Source organism: Lagopus leucura, unplaced genomic scaffold (assembly GCF_019238085.1).
Source record: "Lagopus leucura isolate 7727_CA_CO unplaced genomic scaffold, USGS_WTPT01 Super-Scaffold_100157, whole genome shotgun sequence".
NCBI classification, from domain to species: Eukaryota; Metazoa; Chordata; class Aves; order Galliformes; family Phasianidae; genus Lagopus; species Lagopus leucura.
The window spans coordinates 15,821,333-15,840,276 of NW_024962334.1; the positions used below are offsets into that span (position 1 = coordinate 15,821,333).

At 36.5% G+C, this 18,944-nt stretch overlaps 2 protein-coding genes across 2 annotated transcripts in view; one reads left to right on the forward strand and one right to left on the reverse strand.

The window, feature by feature from the left end:
- Positions 1-715: 715 nt before the first annotated feature.
- SGO1 (shugoshin 1) lies at positions 716-5,506 on the forward strand. The gene is made up of 9 exons (XM_042888319.1): positions 716-799; positions 993-1,135; positions 1,244-1,440; positions 1,720-1,824; positions 2,276-2,340; positions 2,530-2,681; positions 3,255-4,112; positions 4,544-4,718; positions 4,952-5,506. Exons 2-9 carry the CDS (start codon positions 1,000-1,002, stop codon positions 5,091-5,093), a joined length of 1,830 nt encoding a protein of 609 aa, XP_042744253.1. The 5' UTR covers positions 716-799; positions 993-999; the 3' UTR covers positions 5,094-5,506.
- Positions 5,507-6,684: 1,178 nt separating this feature from the next.
- The window catches only part of KAT2B (lysine acetyltransferase 2B), a gene marked incomplete at its 5' end in the record, with an annotated part of 41,063 nt that continues 28,803 nt past the window's right edge, over positions 6,685-18,944 (reverse strand). Inside the window, 8 exons of the mRNA XM_042888517.1 lie at positions 6,685-8,642; positions 10,138-10,222; positions 10,320-10,383; positions 10,634-10,670; positions 11,478-11,592; positions 13,275-13,418; positions 14,156-14,266; positions 17,760-17,886. Coding sequence (XP_042744451.1) covers positions 8,449-8,642; positions 10,138-10,222; positions 10,320-10,383; positions 10,634-10,670; positions 11,478-11,592; positions 13,275-13,418; positions 14,156-14,266; positions 17,760-17,886 — 877 coding nt within the window. The remainder of the gene's footprint in view (positions 8,643-10,137; positions 10,223-10,319; positions 10,384-10,633; positions 10,671-11,477; positions 11,593-13,274; positions 13,419-14,155; positions 14,267-17,759; positions 17,887-18,944) is intronic.

Sequence of the window (18,944 nt, forward strand, 5' to 3'; positions counted from 1 at the left end):
GTGTCGGCTTCGCTGTTGTTTTGTTTTCTGCTGTTATAAAGTTAGCTTCATCAAAGTCCGTGGTCAGTGAGCTGCAGCATGCACTGGTCAGTCAGTGCCATCATTTCCAAGTGACGTAACTGAGGCAAACACTCCTCTGACTGCAAGGAGCTGCAGCACCACGTCCTGTACCTGCATTCTCATCTAGCATTGACTTCACCCTGCGCTTCATGGCCTTTCTCCGCACAAATCTCACATTATTTGCGGCTCTTTGAAGGAATATAGGAGCAGTTTCTTTTATAAAATAAGTTTGTGAGAATAGGCTTTCCTTGGGCATCTTTTGGAGTATTTTCTTCTAAACTATGCCATCAGCGATTAGGAGTTGCCCTAAGCGCGATTAGGAAGCCTGGGAAGGGCTCACCTTGTTACACGCTACAACAGCAACCGAAGTTAAAAATCTAAAGATTCTTTTTTTCTTTTCTTCCCGCTTTTGCTACGGAATAAACATCTCGCATTCTGCCTCCCCTTCCTCTCAACATGAGCGCAGAGCCGGGCTCAGCCCAACCCCCGCCGCAACCCACCAGCCTCAACGGCCGCCCCGCGCGAGCCACCCTGAGCACCGCCCTGCAAGGGGCGGAACCCCGGCGCAGCCCGGATGCGAGCGGCGGCCGCGCGTGACGCCAGGCACCGCTCCCACCAATGCGCGGCCGCGGCGCTGCGTTTTGAACGTCGGGGATTGGCGCCAACCGCTCGGCTGCGCGCGGGGACACCTTGCTGCTCGTGGCACCTCTGTGCGGGCGGCGGCCGGCGCCGCTCTCGGGTAAGCTGGCGCTGCGGCTGGGCGTGTTGCGCGGGCCGGGCCGCTACGAGCCGCACGAGGGATGGGGAGGAAGCGCTCCGACCGCGGCCTGCAGCCGGGGCTGCCATCTGCCCAGGGGTCCGCTGCCACCCGCCGTGGCGTGGCGTTGTGGATCAGCAGCTGAATGAGCCCATTGCCGTTTCTGTTTGTAAAGGTCGAAGATGGCCGAGCATCTGAAAAAACCCTTCAAAGACAGTCTGAGCGACATAAAGGAACGGATGAAAGAGAAGAGAAATCAGAAATGGGTGACGTTGAGTAAAATCAGCCAGATCTCAACTGTGAAATGCAAAAGAGCAAGTAAGATACTTGAATATCTTAATGTATAGGTTTTCTAGGTTTTTTGTATGTTTGTTTTTTGTTTTTGTTTTTTTTAACCAAGTTGAAATGTGTGCTGTTTTGTTGCAGCCACCACCTCTGTGAAAATGAAAAGCCTCCAGGCCAACAACAAAGCTCTGGCTCAGGCTTTGCAGGAAGAAAAGCTCAAACTGAGGGATGCTCAAGCTCTTATCCTACAGCTAAGGAAAGAGTATCAAGATCTGAAGTTTCAAATGTTTGACTTGCGAAGAAATCTTGCATTCAGGCAAGCACAAGGACTGGTTGAGGTACTTTAATCACATCTTTATAATTTGGTGAAGCTAGCTGTGAGAATCAGTGCAAATGATCCAGTAATAGCTTTGTGAATTTAAATGTTGTGAATTTCACAAAAATGAACTTAATGCGTAGAATTTTCTTTGTAATCAGTTAAAACACCTAATTACAGGTATTTTATACAGTATGTCCAGAATTTAGTTATCTTGTAATATTGGTGAAAGGATATTATGTTATTAGCTGATACCTGAATATAACAGCAACAACGTTGTTTTCCTTCTCTCGTCCATTAGACTAGACTGTCAGCTTTGAGTGAGATAATTTCAAAAGTTTCTCAGAACTTACTGGAGTCAGTTGATCTCCTTGGCCCAGTGAAGGATTTGTGTTCCAGAAGTGTAGTAAGTACCTTTTCCTCTCTGGAGAGGGGGGTTTTCTGTGAGTTCTTTCCCTTACTCCTTTGTGTGCCTCTATGTTGCTTCATTTTTTGAGATTGGAGGCTCAGTTTGGAGGTCAGAGTAGTACCTCTGTGTGGGTGTGTAGCAGGACTCAGGCTCTGCTGTAGGGTGAGAGGTGCACCCTCATTCTCTATGGCTTTGTGTCTTCCTCCCTGTATCATCCTCACAGTTCCCTCCCCTGTCAACTATGTATTTTTGGGTTAAGGGTTGCTGTTGACATGACGGAACTGAGTGAGTTCCTACAGTGTTTTATGTCAGCCATTCAGGAAGCAAATGAAAGCAACCAGGAGTCCTTTTAGCTCTTCTCTGTGCAATTGGGCTACTTTCTAAAATCTTTATATGGCCTGAGCTTATTTCAGCTGTTGAGTCAAAGTAAGATTTATTTTCTCCACAGAATCAGAGGGTGTGTACTTCAGTGCTTGAAAATAATTCCAGTGACATAGGAGGGAGAAGTTCTGTGTAAGTATGTTTTGTCAATACATATTTGAAAATGCCATTAGAGTAAGTTTAATTTTGTGAGAAAGGGGAAGAAATTCTATGTAGTAGATGCAGTTGTTATAAAATAGCAGTTCGTTGTTATAAAGTAGCAGTTCATTGTTACAAAATATATTGTTATTCAGTAAGTGTTACCTTTGGTATTTTTTCCAGAGAGCTGCTACAGCCTGCTCATGGAGATGATCAAGTACTTCAATGCAGGTTTGAAGCTGATTGTGAGAAAAGTGAGCCGGGTCATTCTGTGTTCAAGATCTGTCAGGAACTTGACAATGATACTTCCTTAACCAAAATAATTCCAGACAAAGGTAAACAAATTGAAGTATTTGGCATTGCTCTACTCAGAAGCAGGGAAAGCGTGTGAGATTACAAGGTTAAAACTGAATTACTGCTTTTGATGTAATTGGCAAATAGTTCTCATTTATTACTCTCTGAGCTTTACAGTACTGGCTAGCTGGTAAGCTTTTTGAATGAAGGTGCATAACAAAATAGGGTATCAGCTTGAAAATGCTTTTTCTTCCATATATCCGCAACCTAGTTTCATTTATCTACCAAACAGTTGATCAGAGTAAATTAATCTTCAGTCATGCAATTTAAAAAGTCAACAACTATAAAAGTACAAAATAACTGGAGAAACAAAAGAGCTGTGGGTAACCTCTTCAAATAAAACACTTCAGGAAAATCCTGATTGTAGTATTCTTAACTGCTTTTTGTCTGGAGGTTGTATTAAGCATAACTTATCCTAATACATAGCAATCAAGATATACAAATCTCTTGAGAAAATTCTAAGATAATCATAAGTTTTGACAAATTAAGAACTTGAATAAAACCTCTTTGTATTGTTACTATTTAGCTTTAATGTGATTCTTTTCAATTTTCAGGGCAAACATCTGATTTTCATGTGTACAACATTGCATCAGTGCTGGGAGATGTTTCTTCAAGTGGCGAAGATGGATTTGGTAATATGCTAACAAAGAATGTGTCTACCAGGCGCCGCTGTTTGAAGATGACAAGTAGAGATGAACTTTGCACTGGCATCTTGGACAATTTGGAAGCATCTGATTCAGCTGAAGAGCCTTTTAAACAGGATGAAATCAGGCTTCAGAAAAGTCTGGATGTGTGTACTGTGGAAAACATACATTCGGGTATTTCTCAGGTGGACAAAGTAGGTTCAGACCTGGTATTAAGGCAGATGGATTCTGAAACTGCAAAGGTCAGTTCACGCAACAGTTCAGATCTTAAACAGCGTGCATGTAAAAACAGAGAAGACTCTCAAGTAAGGAGAGAGAAGGATCAGAAGGTGAAAATGGGAGGGACTAAAGATACTTCCAGACCAAGGTCAAAGAAAAGACAAGGTAAAGAGACTTGCAAAGAAAAGCTGGACAACTTGAGTGGTTCCAGTGATGCTTATGATTTTAATTTTGAAGAGAGCATCCATGTTACACCTTTTCGACAAAATAAGGTGAATGACAGAGATACTGATGTGGGTGACAAAGAAGAGTCATCTGAATCTAATAGCATCGAGTTGAGTGATACTGAAGGAGATTCAGATGATAGCCTTTACGTACCTTATAAGAATAAACCAAAAAAAAGGAAAAGTTCGGTGGATGAGACGGGTACATCACCAATCCATGTGAGGCCAAGGTCTAAAAGATGTCTGGCACAGCGTGAACAGAAACTCCATAAAGAAGAGACTGAAAAAAAGACTGAAATCAATAAATCAAGTGAAAAGTCTACTAGTAAGTTTGTAAAGTGCTCTGTAACTGTTTGATTGAGCTTTATCACTGTTCCAGAGGTTTAGGCTTTTTATGTTTTTAATGGAAACAGAATAATGTTGCTGAAAATAATTAGATTCATTTTTTGTCCACCTTTTTCCTCACAGCAGAAATTGAACTTAAAGATAGTTTTGTTTAAGAAATTGCTCAACAATGAATTAACGTTGTATTTTAGTTGTAGTTCAAAGTGTACTAAAGCTGAGTTTGAAAAAGGGAGAACAAAAGCATAATCTGGGAGACACTGAAAGATAGAGATGATAGTTATAGCTGACTTCCTTTGTGTCTATTCTATTCATTGACATTGTCTGTTAAGGTTTGACATTGCCTGAGTTGTCTTAAACAACCTTTTGTGAAGCACAACTAATTTTCTTAATTTTTTTTTTCTTTTTTTGCAGGTCAGCCTTCTAAATCATTTCATGGTCATCTCTGTGATGTTACTAACATTGCTTCATCACTCCTAAGCAAAGGGAATGCACCTGTTGGCCCTGCAGGTGAAAGATCACCATCTCCAAAACGCAAACGAAGAAGCTGTACACTTACTGTGAACTATAAGGAACCAAGTATTACAGCGTGGGTGTTTTTTCAGTTTGATATAAAGTTAATCATAATCCATTAAATAAATTATTTGAGAGGGGTACTTAAATACTGTTAATACGTTCTTAGCAAAATATTCAAAGGAATCTGTTGGCAGTAGCATGAAATAGTTAATGTGAAATTGAACTTGCTAATGGGAAGATAATGTTTTCAATAAGGAAAAAAAGAGAACTCAAGTGGTTTTGTTTTTTTGGTTTTTTTTTTAACAGGAAACTTAGAAGAGGAGATCCATTTACAGATATATGCTTTCTGAATTCTCCAATTTTCAAGCAGAAGAAAGATGCTAAACGCAATTCCACTAAGAAGAAATCTCTTTCAAAATATAACGAGAAATTTGTTGGTGGTTGTTGAGATTTTCTGTGATGCTAACAAGACTATGAAGAGAGGAAATCCATCAATCCTTCAGCCAGCAAACTTACACTATACAACTATCTCTAGGCGTTTAACTGGATATAAAACAAAGTGGGTTTTGGTTTTAATCAAATGACTTATTCTTAAGGATGTAGAAGACATGAGATTACTTTTATAGCTAGGGTGATTCCACTTAAACTTTCTTGGGAGACATCCTACTTTGTGAATTTGTAAATACATCTGAAATATCTGAAAAAGATGAAGAGCAAAATTTTCTGACTTGCATCCTGCTTCACCTGACTGTGGTTGGCGCAAGCAAACTTCAGGTACTGAAGTTCAAATGTTATCCAGATCTTATTTATGTAACAGTTTCATATTGAAGCCTATAATAAAAGTGTTAGTGTTGGAAAGAACTCAGAGTTGATTGGAGTCCTTTTTACAGGGTTTCCATAGTTGCTTGAAGGGTAGCAGTGTCACCTATAGACAGAGTGAAAGCCAGTGCATTCCTTTCCTTCCCTTCTCATACTGAGTATGGTTGGAAGTAACACTTCAATTGTAATTCAGTTATGTTGTGTGAGCTCTCAAAAGTTTCAATTCTAGTTGTTACTTCTATAAACATAAGTTAAACTTAATTTCTTAATTAGGAACTTAATTTGTTCCTAATCTTATTTGGTTATCTGCAAATGTTGTGAAAAGCTTTCTGTTTTGGGAACTGGAAGTAAACTATAAGCCATAGTACTGAGCTTTACTGTTATGTACTTCATAATTCTCGTCTTCCTGTATAAGAACCAGAGGAAAACTTAGTATTTGATACAACAATTGGCAGAAAGCTAGAAAAAGTTAGCTGGAAGGAAGCTATCCAGCAAGATTTCAAGGTTCGATAGCACTTAAAATATAGCGCATTTCTTCACTTCAGGAACAAGTGTTAATGGATACATTAATGAAAAGAGGAAAGCTGCATTCAACATAAGTAATGGAAAGTACAAAAATACAGGTTCTTTACTTGCTCTGCAAGGTTGCCTATCTTGCCTGTCCTGCTTCAAAAGTTATTAGTGCTCTCCTGTGATAAATGTTTTGATTTACTGGCAACACTTTTTCATTGTGTGTTTAGTGTTTTGATTATGTAAACACTAAATCTCTTCTGAGTGCTACTTACTGCCTTATGGACCATATGCTTTTATGTGACTGTTTACTTCCCAGTGCCTTGCATTGTGATACTAAGGGGCTAGTGGACAAGAAAGAAAGAAAGAAAAAGAAAAAAGCGAATGACATACTTTGAGACTCACTTGGTTTTTCAAAGAATTGTTTGAGTCCTTAAAGAGACTGGGATAACAGCACTGTAGCTCAGCTAATGGAAAGCTGGGAATAGGTGGAATACTTGGAACCTTCACCTCTCTCCTTACTTTCTCATCTCAGCTTTGTATACTGTAGTCAACTAAATGCTCCCGATGAACTTTTGAATAGATTCTCTCAAGTGCATGTAAAAAATGCATTGACTGCATTCTTACGGATTCACGGTACTCAGTTGTGAAATTGCTTCAGTGTGTATATTTGCAATGCAGGAACTAATCAAAAAGAAGAAGAGACCAAGTAAGGTTTTGTACATATATAATTTAAAACTATTCTGTACCAATACAATATATTAATTTTACAAATGTAAAATTCATCAGCTGTTAAAGCATTTGCAAAACCACATTCTACTGTAACTTTATTGCACAGTATCTATGAAAATATTAATTCTTAAATTAGAAAACAAATGTTTCAATATAGAAGAGACAATCTGATTGAAATACAATAAGAAAATCTACTCTGAGAATAACAAAATTTCACAGGATACTAAGCTTACAGGTGCACCTGTAGGCCCAATCTACAAAACCGGATCATAGCATCTGGTACTGGCTAATTTAAAAAAAGAAAAATTCTTTGTACCTTAGTTATAGATCCAAATGTAGGTCAGACTAATCTCATGTGAAACACTGTGGCAATTCTAGTGTTAACATTTTGAATACTTTGCATATACCACGTTTACTACCAGATAGTTCCTGACTCTACTTAACTGCTTCAACATTGCACAGGTATTTTGCAGGAATATATTCCTTGATGCAGCATAGGGTGGGGGTTTTTCAGCCTTATAACTACTGAATGTTACCAGTGTATCATCTGTAAATATAAAACACTAAGATTGAGAGTTAAATTTGTTTGTCACAAAAGCATTATAGTTACAAACTGATTAGAAAATGTCAAGTGATGACTTTTTGGCCTGTCCTATCTCAATTAGGAAGTTAGAAGTACCTCTTAAATGTAGTGTAGGCAGCAAAATATATATTACATATGTGCTTAATTTGAAGATATGCTAACATGAGTTGTAAAATGTTAATACGCTCCTGGGTCTAAATAATCACAGTTAATAAGTATTTACAATAAAGCTTGGTAGAAAATCCAGTTTACCACAGAAGCAAGTATATAAGATTGAAGCTGAAAGACACTGACATTTGTGTACTTTTGTCTCTGCTGAATAACCTGAAGAATTTATGAGTGAAGAGTATTATATGGGGTGGATTGTGAAGTGCATCAAAACCTTAATGTCATTAAGCCAATTAAAATTAAATATAGTATAATTAAATTGGAGCCTTTAAAGATATTTTGAGTACTTATGTCCTGCATAAGTTATTATGACATTACGTATCTAGTCTGATTTTTTTTTTTAATTATCTCTTTTAATAGTGGTTATGATATTACAATTTGAAAGTTAATATCTATTAAAAAAAAAAAAAGGAATAGAAAAACTTGCATCTATCAAATGTTGTAGGCAGTTCTTGTTTGGAACTGGCTGTTCTCTCACAGCTTCTCAACCAGCTGAGTGTTTCTTTTAAAAAATAATATATTATAAAAAGATCCTACAATGAAATAAGTGTCTCAGATATTCCCTCCCTCCCTTTGTTCTCCCTTACTGTGTTTTGTTTTTAATGGGGAAAAATCATAAAGTTTTCCAAGTAGTTACTGCATTAGGTAAGCTATAACATTAATTGTTTGGGAATCTGAAGAAAATTTCCAGACAAGTGCAACTTCCCATATTTTGTAGTTTTTCTGACACTGGGAAGGTTATGATGAACATACGGTAGTGGGAACACAAAAAGATCAATAATTAAATATATTATAAAGCATTTTAATAAAATAATTTTTGTAACTTCGTTATAATACATGTTTGCAAAACTGAAAGGGTTTTTAAAAGTGCTAATCATTAAACACAAGTTTTTCAAAACCTTATAGTCCCACAACTCAGATATAATGGCTTCCCCTGCCCATAAAGTAGGCACACTGATTGGTTTGGTTGTTTAAAAAAAAAAAAAAAGTGTCACTTATCAATCAATCCAGCTTCTTTAATTTTTGTATAGAAGAATTTCTCCAGTATATTGGCACATTTGTAGTATTCACTCTCGGGGGGGTTGTACTCTCTGCAATTTGTAAAGACTCGCTGCAAGTCTGCCATGAATAATTTCTTAGACACGTAGTACCTATTCTTGAGTCGCTCACTCATTGTTTTGAGATCTGTACAGGAAAAAAATAGATTAACAATGTTTGATTCAAACAGTATTTTATGCAATATCCCTTCATGTTGATGTGCCACTTGACATGAAATGGTGAAGCTGCAGTTCGACTTATTTCTAACTGTGTAAGTCTAAGGCCTATTCCACTTTTTAGTTTCAACAAGACCAGGTGAGCCCGTGGCCCTAAGCAACATTTTACTGTAAGAACAATTTTGTGTAGAGTTTATTTTTAATTCTTCAAAACTCATTATTGTGTGTTCTCATACTTGAGTTTCCTCTGGGTGTGAAGTGTCCCTAACTCTCCACTAAACGCTCTGTGAGGCAGAGCTGTTGTGAGCTCTGCTGGAGAAGACCTGAGGAGCATACAAGTAAAGAGTTACCACGATATCATGCAACGCATGTTAACTTAAAATCCTTATTTCTGTACGAACACAGAAGAGAACAGGCATCAGAAAAGCAGAGAAAGAAAACTCTGCCAAGGGATGGTACACAGCGTTCTTTTTCTTTGTTGCTAGAAAATATATTTGTGTCAGGGACTGAGGAAGCTGGCTGCTATTTTAATAAGTACACAAATTGGTACAAACAGGCCAGGAGTCTATACAAAGCAACATGAACACTGTTCCACTAAAAGGATTGATAGCAGCCTGCAATGAACTTGTATTTCATTCTCTAATAACATTAAAAGATACAGAAGTCAGAAAGACGGAGGTGAGTGTTGCACAAACAATGAAGGAATACCAGGATTGACTTATAAGTCTGCTGCAATAGCAATCAAAACAAGCATCTATTTAGAATAGCAGAGGTTACATGACAGCAGTCAAAAGCGAAGAAAAATGATCTCAGTTTTTGTGTACTTTCCTTTGCAAGTAATCCCACATAAACAATAGCTGCATGGGGGAAAAAAATATAGCTCTGGCATGTCTAAAACACAAAGATAAAAGTTACAAGAAATGATTCGTATTGCAGTTGAATAAAGAATTTTCCTAAATTTAAATTGAAGCAAGCAAGCCCTTTGTTAAGCATTGAATTGAAAACTCTTGCACTTCTGATGAAGTCTTCTCTATGGGATTTAGAAAGCTTAAATCTAGTTTTCAAAGCAATTCGAACAGGTGTTATTGAAAGTTTGCTATCAGACTTTTTAGCATAGCAGTAGAAACTGCAGTGACCAGTTACCACACAAGAACTGTTCATACAAGTCCCATAAACCAGCTAAATCCCAGAGGCTTCGAGATGTCTGCATCTTTTAAGAGCTTCACAGTGAGTCTCTAAGGGCATACTGATATTTCACAGGAATATTTCATAAATGCTTCAGAAAGATCACAGGCTACTCAAATTTCAAATGGCAGCTTCATACTCTTAGCACTTCAGAGGTGCAAGTTATCCAGCTGCAAATAACGTATCTTTTAACACAAAACAATCAGATTACAATTTGTCTGTTATGCCTCTAGCTATAAAGATTTTTAAACACTATACTTAAAAAATGTTAATGGCATTACCCATGGGAAACCTTATAACTTCATAATATCCAGGAGCTTCTGTTCTCTTCACAGGTTCCATGAAGGGCCAAGCGCTTTGATGGCTCTTTGGTAAAGAAAAAAGTAAGGTATCTAATATGGAAACTCTATATTAGAAATTATTTAAAAATCTTTATAGAAGGTAAGCTAGAACGAGCACTCACCTTCACCTGCTGCAGGATGGTTTTTAATGTGCTGTAAAGTTGATCCGGATCCTTGGGCTCTTTACTTGAAAGAAAACATTAATACAAAAAGATTAGTTTGAATCCCAGATCTTCATCCCAGCAAAGTGCATCATACCTAAAAGCAATTCCAAAAATTCAAGCAAAATAAAAAGTAAAACAAAAATCTTAAGAACACATCCCTGGCAGATTTTTATCTGTTTTCCAATGAAGGAAAGGAAATCTCAAATGACATTACTGAAAGACTTCTCAAAGGAATCTCAAATCCACTTCATTCTTCTCTGTGCAGCACTTACCCTCTTTCTTTTCCGCTTGGTTTCCAGCCAGTCTCTCCTGTACACCAACAGCATGAGAGATTACATGAGAACTACAGTAGGTCAAAACATTAACTGAGTTATGGCAACTCTAAAAATATAAGCAATTTCAGCACTGTCATAGCAAACTAGGTTAGTTTTCATAAAAGCTACTTCTAATAAGAAATGCAACAACCTAACTTAGAGCCCCATTCAATTTTCTGCATGACCCTTCTTCCAGACTGCTGAGAAGATTCTAAAATATTATTTTGTGATATGTGATACACTCATTTGTAAAAGTAATTCAGTACATATTTTACCATAACCTCTGTAAAGAAAAAGATAGAAAGGTTGTTCAATTTGATTCCCTAAGAAAATAGAATAAACTGCAGAAAAACAGTGCTGAGCAAATAAAAAAGAAGAAAAAAAAGAAAGAAAAAAAAAAAAAAGAAAAAAAGAAGATACTTCAATGTCCTGAATCTATTTTATCCTGTTCTAAGTCCATGTAAGTCCATGTTTAACACAGAATTCAGCCTTATTCAGGAGTGCAGTGCATCAGTGGTGACATCGAAATTGCTGACTATACTGTGATATAAATTAAAGATGGATCTGATGTAAATCAAATTAAACACGTACACAAAAGAGCATCAGCCTTGGATGCCTTGAGGAAGTACTGAAGACATCAGCTGTAATGGAAATGCAATAATCTTCATTGGAATCAAATTAACACGAAAAATCAATTGCATATTTGTAAAAAATAAATAAGTGATTGTATTAGTATTTATTATCTTGGATATTTCTTGGGTTGTTCTGCTTCTGTTCTACATTTAAAGAGGTTGATACATACTAATTCCAGGGATGCTTTCTATAGGAATCTGTCGTACTCCATCTTTGAAGCAAGAAAGGCCAGGATAAACTTTTCGAATCTGAGCTTGTTTCCTTTCTATGAGCTTTTTAATGATCTGTAATTAAGCAGCAGAGAAAACAAAAAGAGTTGATGTGCTCCAAAGTAACAAAGAACTGTGATGAGCAAAAAAACACTCATACCCTGATCTTATGGTCCTTACAAATACAAGTGGCTAACAGAGGCAAGATACCTGGCCAAGCACTAATTCTGTAGATGAGTCTATCAAGTCTCTCAGATGTCTGCTCAGGTACAGGTCTGGAGAAAAGGAGTCATAGCTCACTGATCACAGCCTGCAAAGTTCCTGGGCAGGTGGCAGATGTATGGAAGGAAACTTCCTGGAAGTTGTTGGGGAACTGCCCCTAACTCCAACATCTGGTGCTTGGGAACTATTTCCACACATCCTGGTCAGAAATTTCAAGACATATTTGTTCTCATATTGCAGTATTTTAGAAGTACCTGGAGATTTCAAAGCCTGCATGTAAATGCAGGTTTTGCTTAGATATTAGTCAGAGATGTTCTTACTGAAGACTACCTTTAGGAAGACAAAGTTGATTCTACTTTTCGGACTCTATATTCTATTTGTAAATGACAAAAAAGGCTTCCCTCAACCAGATGGTTTGAGCTTATAACTGTAATACTTCTATTAGGCATGTTTAAGAGAAGCAACAGTAGTAAACTACAAGAGATAAGTGTTATGTGCCCACCCAACAACATCCCATCCATGAGAAAATGATGGGTCCAAAAGAACACTGGAATCTGAAGAGTAACCCAAACAAACAGATAGAAGAGGTAAAAATAACTATTTGTGCTATATGGACTTTAGTTATCAAAACCTTCCCAGTAAGTTAATTTTTTTTTTTTTTTTTTTTTTTTTTTTTTTACAGGAATCATACAACAGCTTGAAGTTGAGAGTTGAAAAGCACCTCTTCACAGCACTATCTAAAAATCAAACTCTATGTCTGAGAGCACTGCCCAAACACTTCTTAAACTATCTAGCAGCTTGGGGCTGGGACCACTGCCCTGGGGAGCCAGTTCCAGTGCCTGACCAACCTCTGGTAAGAAACCTTTTCCTGATATCCAGTGTAACTTTCCCCTGATGCAGCTTCATGCTATTCCCTTGGTCACCAGAGAGAAGAGATAAGCATACTAAATGCACAACCCTCAAATTCTTTCTTTCTTTTTGTCACCATAGGCCAAATAGTTCTACTAGAAGGAAAATGATTGTTCCACAAAGAAGTATTTTATCAAATGCTTTACAAGTGATCAGATTAGACTATCCTTGGAAGAATAAAGTTAGCCTTGTAATTTCTATTTCTTTAAATGTCTAGGAAGGTATTTAAACACAACTGGAAATGTCTTAATTATTTTGCTTATGAATTGTTATTATATTGAAAACTATGATTCACTAACATTAACTTCAAAAATGGACGACCTGGAATTTAAGAAAACCCAGTCTAGATTTGTCCATTAAAGCATTAAAATCGTAATATATCTTAATGAATCAATTTAGTTATTAAACACAGCTCAAAATATCAGTACTTTTTTAAGACTTAAATTGCAGAAGTATGGCGCTGAGGCTTGAAAAAAAAAATCCTTAAAGAAAAATGTACACTCTAAAGCATCAAAGAAAATGAGAGAAAACTTGATACTAAATGAACTGCTTCTAAACAGTGCTCCTACATGGCTTCTGACCATCTAAACAGATGACAATATTCAGTGTTTCATTTCAGCTTTTACCTCCTTTTGTTTTTTAATGATGACCGAAAATTCTGTGTAGGGAATCCTTGGATTTAATTCACATCCCATTAACGTGGCACCCTCATAATCCTTGATGTAGCCAACATATTTTGCTTTTGATACTTTAATATCTTTGGAAAAACCCTGAAAAAGAAATAAATTGAACTTGTCATTACACAATTTTCTTTTTATGTATTTTTAAATGAAAGAGCTGTGATAATTTAGAACCAAATCATAATTTTACATATATGTGAAAATATATATTGATATGCTGCAGTGTTCATATAGTTAAAAAAAAAGTAAAGTGAAAAAGAAACACAATAGAATCAGTGTAAGACTCTCATTTGGGCTCTATTTCGTTCTTACATTGCAGTGGTTTATATAAAACCTTGGTAAAAAACAGGAAGCCAACCAGGACTTCTGCCTCACCATTTACAGTCAAAGCCTTCAGTCTTACCTGGACACTGAGCAACTTCAAATTTGGGAAAAGATATTTCAGAGGCAAAAAGGAATCTGTCTGCATAGGTCTTATAGTAGAATCACAAGCTTACAATTAATTCATTCTTGATGTGTAAAGAACAAATTCAGTGTTGTACGTTTAATCATAGAATAAGTGGGAGTGGAAGGGACTTGTGGAGGTCATCAGAACAGGTTCTTCAGTGCTCTGTCCAGTCTTGAAAACTGCCAAGGACAGAGAAGTTCTACAAACCCTTTGGGGAACATTTTCCATTTCATCTCCCGTACAATGTAAAAGGTAAAAATAAAACTCCTTATGTCTAGTTGTAGTTTCACACTATGCATATCTAACTACTCTGTTTATTCAGTTCAATCACTTCTAGAAGTAAACTTCTTGCATCAAGTAATTTCTTCGTGTGACTTACTTGTTTTTTGAAGTAGCCGATAGCATATTCATCTGCATATGTGAGAAAGTTGAGAATGTTGTGTTTGATGTGGTACTCCTTCAAATGGTTCATTAGGTGAGTTCCATAACCCTGTGTGAAATGTGGGAGAACAAAGACAGTTTGAAGCCTTTGGGGACTGCAAATGTTAGACACTGTAAACCAACAGTTATTATAAACTTGTTTACAAAATGCAGTGCTTCCTCTATACCCTGTTTTAAAAATTTTGTCATAAATGACTTAGTGAGGTGTACTCCAGACCTAATAGTTTTCAGCCTTGTAGGAATATCTTTGTGACCTAGCAAGAAACAAGATATTGCAGCTTCTGATGCCTGATTTACTTTTAATCTAGGAGAGCCTCAAACCTATTCTCTCTCTAGGGGTAGAAACGGAATTACAGAATCATAGAATGGCCTGGGTTGAAAAGGACCTTAAAGATCACCCAGTTTCAACCCCTCTGCTATATGCAGGGTCACCAACCACCAGACCAGGCTGCCCAGAGCCTCATCCAGCCCAGCCTTGAATGCCTCCAGGGATGGGGCATCCACAACCTCCTTGGGCAACCTGTTCCAGTGCATCACCACCCTCTGGGTGAAAAACTTTCTCCTAATATCTCACCTAAACCTCCCCTGTCTCAGTTTAAAACCATTCCCCCTTGTCCTATCACTATCTACCTTTGTAAACAGCTGTTCTTCCTCCTGTTTATGTGCTCCCTTCAAGTACAGAAAGGCCACAATGAAGTCTCCCCAGAGCCTTCTCTTCTCCAAGCTAAACAAGCTCAGTTCCCTCAATCTTTCTTCATAGTAAAGTGTGCCTCAAAAGGGTACATTGTCTTGAAAGGTGTAATTCAACATGCGAAAAATTTTTTTCTTTTAAGTTACCATCTACTAATAGAAGCAAAATTACGTATATTGTAATAATAAGGCATCCTGTCTTTGTCACATCACTTAAAATTTGCAAGACAAAGGGACTGCCTCACCAACTCCTAGAGAAAACCATTCTGGCCTCTCTTTTACTGAGTTCTGTATATCTACAGCAGAAACAGCCTCTTCCTTCATCTTTCATTCTTTCATGTTTGACCATGGAGCATAAAAGGGAATAGTGAAATAGCTATTACCACAATAAGTAGTATAAAAATAAATAGCTATGCCTTCTGACTGCACACAGAAATAATTTTCATTTTCATTCAACCCCAAAGTAAACAAAAGTTTCCATTTATTCACACTTTCAAGTGAGCTATAGTTTTCCCCTTCTGCTGTGAGAAAAAAAAAATAAAAATGCAAAAGACAGGAAATTCCATAATAATGTGTTGTTCCTCCATATGTTCAAATTATAATGTCTTAAAGAATAACTGGAAATTTTCATAAATGTACATAGAATGTTTTTGAATACTTTTCTTGAAAGCAGGGGAAAAAATTATTTATGTAACTAGGACACGTATATTAGAAAATACGTACTTATGACTCAAAAATGTAATAGCCTTGAACATGAAAACAGGAGATAAAAGCAAGTTGAGTAATTGCTGAAATTCAAAACAAAACACAGCGATACAGTAGTAGTGAAAAGGTAGTGACATACATTCTTGAAAAATGTACCACTCCGGGCACAAAATTAGCGCATTTATCTTTCCTTTCCTGATATTGTTCAGAGCATCTGTTATTCAGACCTCACATTCAAAATGAAGACACTGTGTATGAAAAAATAAATACTTCTGAATTTGAGGAAGCTCTTAGAGCAGAATAGTCATTTGTTAAAGCTGCAGATATTGTGCACAGCATTAATTACAAAGTAGCTTTACAACTGATGGCGTGTTAAGTGGGATAGTATTTCTTAGAAGTGCTGAAAATAATGAAGAGACTTTTTAATTGCAAATTTCATAACTGCAGAGGACAGGAAGTCTCAAAAATTTTCAAGAAAAACGTTTTAATTAAGTGCATAAGCCACCCAAGCTTTTCACTTCCCTTCTCATCAACAGGGTGCAAGAAACAGGGTGTGAGACATTTTACTTACAACTCAAAACATTGCAATTCATTCCAATAATCCCAAAGCAGCAAATCTCTAACACAAATTGTCATCTTTTTGTCTCCAAGAAATTCCAGAAATTATGATGACAATTAGTTCAAATATTTTTAGTTGACTTATTATTTTTATAACCTTCCCAGCATTTATTTCTTCTCACAAATGCTTGCCAAAGTCCAGCAATACTAAAGAGAAACAAAGTCACGTACAATTCAATTTAAAATAATTTCATAATACAGCATCAGTCTATCTCAAAACCAAATTAATTTTTAAAGATCACACACAAAACAGTATCCATATTTCTTACTCCAGCCTCAAACAGCATTAAAATGTGTTTATTTTTCCCAAGAGTTTGGAGTGATATCCCTGTGTGAACATTTGTTTTTTCTCACTTATCTGCTGCTAGGGGTTATCTTACTTACAAAGGAATGTGAGAAGGCCAAAATTAAGAAACAGTCAACTCAACTCCACAAACATTGAGGCACCCAAAGGGTAATAGAAGAAATTGTGCTTCATGTGTGCATTTGCAACCTAGGTAGGCACTGTGAGGAATCAGATTTTTGTTCCATTATATTTGGAAAGGTTAACCCTTGAGAATCACAACAAATATTTGGCAGCTTAACTCCTGTAGCGCATTTGAATGCTTTTAATTAAAACAGTTTTTATGAATTATTTAAGCACAGAATAAACATACCTACAGCATGCTCTGTTACTGTTCATATAAAACACTTAAGAGTACTTTTTTTATATACTACTGTGACCACAGAAATGTTAACCTTATAAATTCAAAGAGTATCATAAATTCAAATATAATTCAAGTACTAAAACTTGCCACAGGCTTTCACACAGTTTCTGCTTGTTCATCTGCTAGAAACTCTAAATCAATCCATATCTCAGCTTTAACAATTTCAACTGAAAAACATATAGCTACAGCACCATCTAAAGGCTGAATCCTGAACCAAATACTCTCAGTTAGATTTACCTGTAATTCTAGTGAAGGGGAGCAGAATCTCCTGTACATTTATAATGCTTTACATTCTCTCAACATTACAGCTCAACACAGAACATTTTGTAAACCGGACTCAAAAATAAGTATTCAAAGTAGTGTATGCTTATTTTGAGTTGTAAAACTATACCTAATTTATCCGATATACCTAATTTTCATTGATGATGTGTAACATCATAAAGTGATTGAACATAAATTACAAACACATGCAAGCCATGCTTATTTCAGCCAACTGTGAGGTGCTATGCCACACTGAGAGGCAGTTGCCGAAGAAAAGGGTGAATAATCCAAGAATGGAAGAAAAATTACCATTATTTTTGTGTTGAGGAAAGTGTGGGTTTTTTTTTTTTTTTTAGAAAATGGTCCTACTATTATTCTGATGATTTTAAATCTGCACAATTATTTAGGTTTTCTATAGTATATTCAGAATTACTGTATCTTTCAAATTCAATTTTTGTTTGGTAGCCCAATATATTGAATGTGACCACAAAATTAGGAGTATATGTGTGGTAAACTGAACTCATATGCATTTAATAAACTCTAGTGGAGAGTTAATTTTACCTTGACTTGCTCATTGGAAGTCACAGCACAGAAAACGATCTCTGTAAATCCTTGGGAAGGGAACATTCGGAAGCAGATACCGCCAATAACGCGACCATCTTTTATTAATGCAAGAGTCTTGTGTTTCCTGAGTAGACAAAAATAACATTCATTTTAATTCACATACACAGTACATAATGTGCCATTACTTTCCTTTTTTCAGAAACTTGATTCACTTCTTTCCATGGTTCCACTGCAATTGTATATGCTTCTGTTAAGATATCTGTTCGTATAACTGAAGAGTTTCTGTCTTAACATCATGCTTTGAATTTACCATAAAATTCATCATTATGCAGCATGTCCTAGCCTTGCCAAGTACTCCTACATACTAGAGTACTCCTATTAATAAGAGTTATATTGCTTTTGTTGACTACATTACTGACAGTTGTGCCGTTGCATAGTTCTCAGTATGGTCTTAGCCTGCCTAAATTAGAAATTAATGGAGTTACAGGACAGCAATCCTAACAATCCTAAGGGATTCCTGTTTTCTTGCATGTACTCTGAATAGCTATGCCATCAGTTTCCAACACAGTTGATCAAGCAATAAATGACACTTCATATTTCTAATGCAATTCCTAGTGGAATGGAGACCAGAATAAATATCCATTTCAGTTGCACTTACACTGAATGCCAGGAAAGATAAAGCAAGGCACAATCTGAACTCTCACATCAAGGACCAAGAATTTTAGCACCATCCTCAAGGTCTGGAAAGATTTGCACTGTGTTCTCTAGCTTATTCAGTACATAATATAATATAAATTGTATAAACAATACTGTAAATTCAGAGAAGATATCTCTGGTGTGAGGGAAAGATGCTGCCAAAAAAGAGCCACTTCCAAAAAAGGTCAGTCTGAAATGTACTTGCATTATAAATGTCACTGTCGAAGTAGAATTTATATATTGTACATATTCTTCTTTTTTGTCTTTATTTTGGTATTTTTTATTTGTAGAATGACAGCAGTGTGTAGTAGCTTGTCTTTTTAATTTTGTTTCTTTGTGTTTGAGTTGTTAAAAAAAGATTTACTAAGGATGACCACTGTGGAAATAAGAACAAAATAGATCACGATTACATTAACAGCTGAAAAGACTTGGGAAGAGAACAGTTAGACTTCACTATCTCCTATTGGATGAGGTTTGTGTCTACCC